Raw genomic sequence first — 4,079 nt, forward strand, 5'->3', positions numbered from 1 at the left:
ATTTTGATAGAAATGGGATCTTATAGCAAAGGTTCTAGGTAGTTAAGAGATACATTTTATTTTCAGTTTCTCCAATCACTTTTCTGCTTGGATTTATTTTCACCTAACATAGAAAACATACATACATAGCTAGTTTTTTGTTTATTCTTATTATCCAACATACCTATTTATCATATATAGGAACCATCATTATCCTTGAGAGATAAAGGAAAAAAGAGAGGATTTTAAACTATCATTCTTCAAGAACAAAAATGTAATGTGATAACTTTCTATAAACTTTATGACGGTTCGGGAACTAGAATATTTTAGCTTTATGTGTAAATTTTACTCACTTATGGAGAACTGATAAGAATCTATTTGTAAAACTATTCGAGGTAAGCAAAAGGTGGATGTTAAGAAGAAATGGAAAAAAATAAGTAAAGAAATAGAGGAAACAGAAAAATAGCAAAAAAAAAAAAAAAAAAGGCCAAATTTAAAAGTATACAATAATTTAAACCCTTTAACAGGATACTATTCCTAAAAATATTTCATAAAACAAATTTGTTTGGCTTTAAATAAATTAAATGAGCATGAATTATAAAATGAGTTCTTGAATACTCTGCAATTTGTTGAGATCTTACATCTTTGAGATTCAAAATTGTGTTGACAAAATATTTATCCTCTTAATTGAAATTGACTCTCTGAAGTTTAGGTGGATGCTTGAATATTTATGTGGCAAAAACCCCTGATGTACTTATGAGTAACATGGTAAGTGGTGAAGGATAACAATATAAGAAACTACGTAAATCCTTATTTTACCCTTTTCTATCTTTCCACTGGTTTACTTTGTGAGATTTACTATGTCAGCTGTAGGGACATTCCAATGGAAGTTATTCAAATTACTCATGACCACGTATTCCCAGAATTACCAAGAGAACTAATGGTGATGTAAACAATTGTTGCAATATCATTTCCTTATAAGGACTTAGGAAGCTGGTAATTGGTTCTATGATCTTGTTTTGAGTTCAGGGTGTGATTTAACGGGAAAATTATTTTCTCTTCCCAGTTACCATGATTTTGGTAGATATAGTCTCCTGGTCAGTTTTGTTTTTTGTCATAACCCATTGTGCCACTGTGTAGAGAGGATGTCTGGTATGTGTAGAGCAGCACCTTTCAAAATATTTCTTGTTTTTATTGAAACCCTGCTTCAAACAAAATATTCTAAGTCCAATATATAAGGATAAAACAGCTTGATTCTGGGTGAGGTGTGGGGTGGAAGTGGGAATCGGTGTACAGTGCTGTCCCTTGGTTACCCCACTCATGCATAAACCATTTTCTGTTGAATCCCTTAGACTCTTGACAGCACAATTTGAAAAACCACCACTAAGAGATAAAGGTTGCTAGATTAGGAATCCAAAGACCTGAACTACAGTCCAGTCCTGCTATTAGCGAGCTCTATTACTGAACTTCTCTGGGTCCCAATTTCTACATATATGAAATAAGAAGATGGAACTAGGTCTCTTTCAGCTAAAAAGTTAAGGGAACCAATAGCAACTATATGTAAATCACAATATTTATGTGTTGTAGGATTTTTCTATCTGAAAAATAAAATGCTCAGTGAAGGGTAAAATTTGCTTGCTACTTCAGAGTTCTAAGTATTGGGAGAATTTTTTTTTTAACCTTAAATATATGAGTTCTGAGAAAAATGCAATATATATGCAAAATATAAAATTGTCTTGTACTAAGCAATTTTCAATATTTTTTTCTCAGCCCATTTCAAATAACCAATGCTTGAATCAGTGATATTTCACTGATTCACTCAACAAACAGGTGCTAAGCTAGGAATTAAGGGTAGAAAAGATGGCTAAAGAATGGACACTACTCTAAGTATCTATACTTCCTCTTCCTCTCCCTCCACCCCCATCCCTTATTACAATAAGTAACATGTTAACAATACGTTCTATTCAGTGAAACCTTGTTGATTGTATGTGATGCTACACGACGGGAATGATAGTGCAAAGGGACATTTAAAAACTAAATGAAAAGGGAAGTGACCCTTAGAACTGAATATTTAAAAACAAGTATATTGTCTTGAAGCAGAACCGCTTTGATGTAATTGATCTCTGGTCAACTTGAGCAAAGATTATCAGATTATTTAGTTTTATAAAGTATAAAAATCTTTGCTTTCTTGATAAGGGGATTATCTTAAATATAAGGATGATTCCGTTGTCTAGAGGGAGACAGCCTCACTGAAGCCGCCCAGACCACCTGAATGATTCTGTATTACCAGTGATTTCTTGACTGGATTGAGGCTAAGAAAGGGAAAAGTTGAATGAAGATGCCTAAAGAGGCCTTTGGGGATTTAGAAGGGAATTGTGAAAGACCCATTCCCTCTAGATTTAAACACCAATTCCTTTACTGTGATAAAAGCAACAGCCTTTGGGCACATCTCTTTGTTATTCACATGGTAGATCTCTCCCAGCTCAACCTACAAATGCACGCCATTCACTCTGAAAGACCATGACTTTCCCCAAGGTGGAACTGACGCCCACCCCTTACTCTACACATGGCACCACTTCCCATAGACCCACTCAACTGTTGACTCCTGCTCAAGGCCCATCATCACCACCCATCCCAGCACCATCTTCCAGGAACTGGCCTCTCCCCACTTGTCCCCGCCCCTCTCTTGAGAGCACCCAATGGGTGGAGTCGGGGCCGCGGTGGGAGGGGCCTGAGGCGGGCCCATTTAAAGAAAGGCAGAGGGCGAAAGAAGGCAAAAGAGAAGAAAGAGAAACCAGGGGGGCGAGGCGCCGTCCAATGACAAAGCCCAGGGGTGGGCGCCGGCCGCCATCTTGTACCGGGCGGCAGGATATTCACCCGCGTCCTCCGCCCTCAGAGGGGGAGGGGCGGCAGCGGAGGCGAGAAAAGTAGGGAGAGACGCGCCGCCGCCGCGGAGCCGGACGCGGGCGGGGGCGGCGGCGGTGGGACCCGGCGAGCGCGGACTGCCCCGAGTGGCCTCCGATGCGGCGCGGCGTGAAGAGGCGGCGGCGCCGGCCCCTGGCGGCTCCGGCCACGGCCGGCCGGGGCGGCAGCTTTAGGGCGGGAGGAGGGGCCGGACTGGAGGCGCGGGAGGAGAAGGTGGTGTACTCCCGGTCGCAACTGTCGCTGGCCGACAGCACCAAGGCGCTGGGCGACGCCTTCAAGCTGTTCATGCCCCGCAGCACGGAGTTCATGAGCTCGGACGCGGAGCTCTGGAGTTTCCTCTGCAGCCTCAAGCACCAGTTCTCCCCGCACATCCTGCGCAGCAAGGACGTCTACGGCTACTCCTCCTGCCGAGCCCTGGTCCCCGACCCCCCGCCGCCCCCCACCGCCCGCGGCCAGAAGCGCAGGCTGGCCCCGGGCGCGGCGGCCAGGAGGAGGCGCCGCGGAGCCCCGGCGGCCACCGCCCGCAGGAGGAAGCCCCCGCCGTCGCCGGCCCCCGAGGAGAGCTGCCCGGCCAAGCCCGTGGCCCCGGGGCCCTGCTTCGGGGGCCGTACCCTGGAGGAGATCTGGAGGGCAGCCACCCCGACGCTGACCACCTTCCCCACCATCCGCGTCGGCAGCGACGTGTGGGGCGAGCGCAGCCTGGCGGCGGCGCGGCGCCGAGCACGGCAGGTCCTGCGAGTGAACCTGGAACCCGTGGTGAGGCTCCGCCGCTTCCCCGTGCCCCGGGCGTGAGACGCGACCCTAAGGGCGCCTCCTGCTGGCCGCGCCCGACCCGCCGAGGGAAGGCCTCCCGACATGCACCGCCCCCTCCGACGGCGCCGCGGCGGCCCACCTTGGGACGGAGCTTCCGCCAGGAAGAATGAACAAGTGTCAGTCGAGTGTTTACAGATCCGGCCAGGACCCTGTCCCCTAGTGCACTTTACGGGCGAAGAAGTCACCGGATGGTTTTCCTTGCCCCGCGCCCCCGGGATGCAGCGCCGCCGTCTGGGAACTCCGGGCAGGTGTGTCCTCTGCTGCCTCCCCCCACTGGGTCTGCGGAGGGAGGAGACAGCTGGACCCGCAGGGGAGGTCCCTTTTCTTCCTAATCCTAGACTGAGACGTCTCCAGGACTATAG

General features: G+C 47.8%; 1 protein-coding gene across 1 annotated transcript; it reads left to right on the forward strand.

The window, feature by feature from the left end:
- The first annotated feature begins 580 nt into the window (after positions 1–580).
- Positions 581–3,798, forward strand: CCDC71L (coiled-coil domain containing 71 like). The gene has a single exon (XM_064289849.1). The coding sequence runs from the start codon at positions 3,001–3,003 to the stop codon at positions 3,694–3,696; it is 696 nt and encodes a 231-aa protein (XP_064145919.1). The 5' UTR covers positions 581–3,000; the 3' UTR covers positions 3,697–3,798.
- Positions 3,799–4,079: the final 281 nt, after the last annotated feature.

This window comes from Loxodonta africana, chromosome 8 (genome assembly GCF_030014295.1).
Source record: "Loxodonta africana isolate mLoxAfr1 chromosome 8, mLoxAfr1.hap2, whole genome shotgun sequence".
In the NCBI taxonomy this organism is placed as follows: Eukaryota; Metazoa; Chordata; class Mammalia; order Proboscidea; family Elephantidae; genus Loxodonta; species Loxodonta africana.

Bases quoted from the DNA above. Each gene is read 5' to 3' on its own strand.
- CCDC71L (XM_064289849.1), top strand. From the start codon at position 3,001: ATGCGGCGCGGCGTGAAGAGGCGGCGGCGCCGGCCCCTGGCGGCTCCG.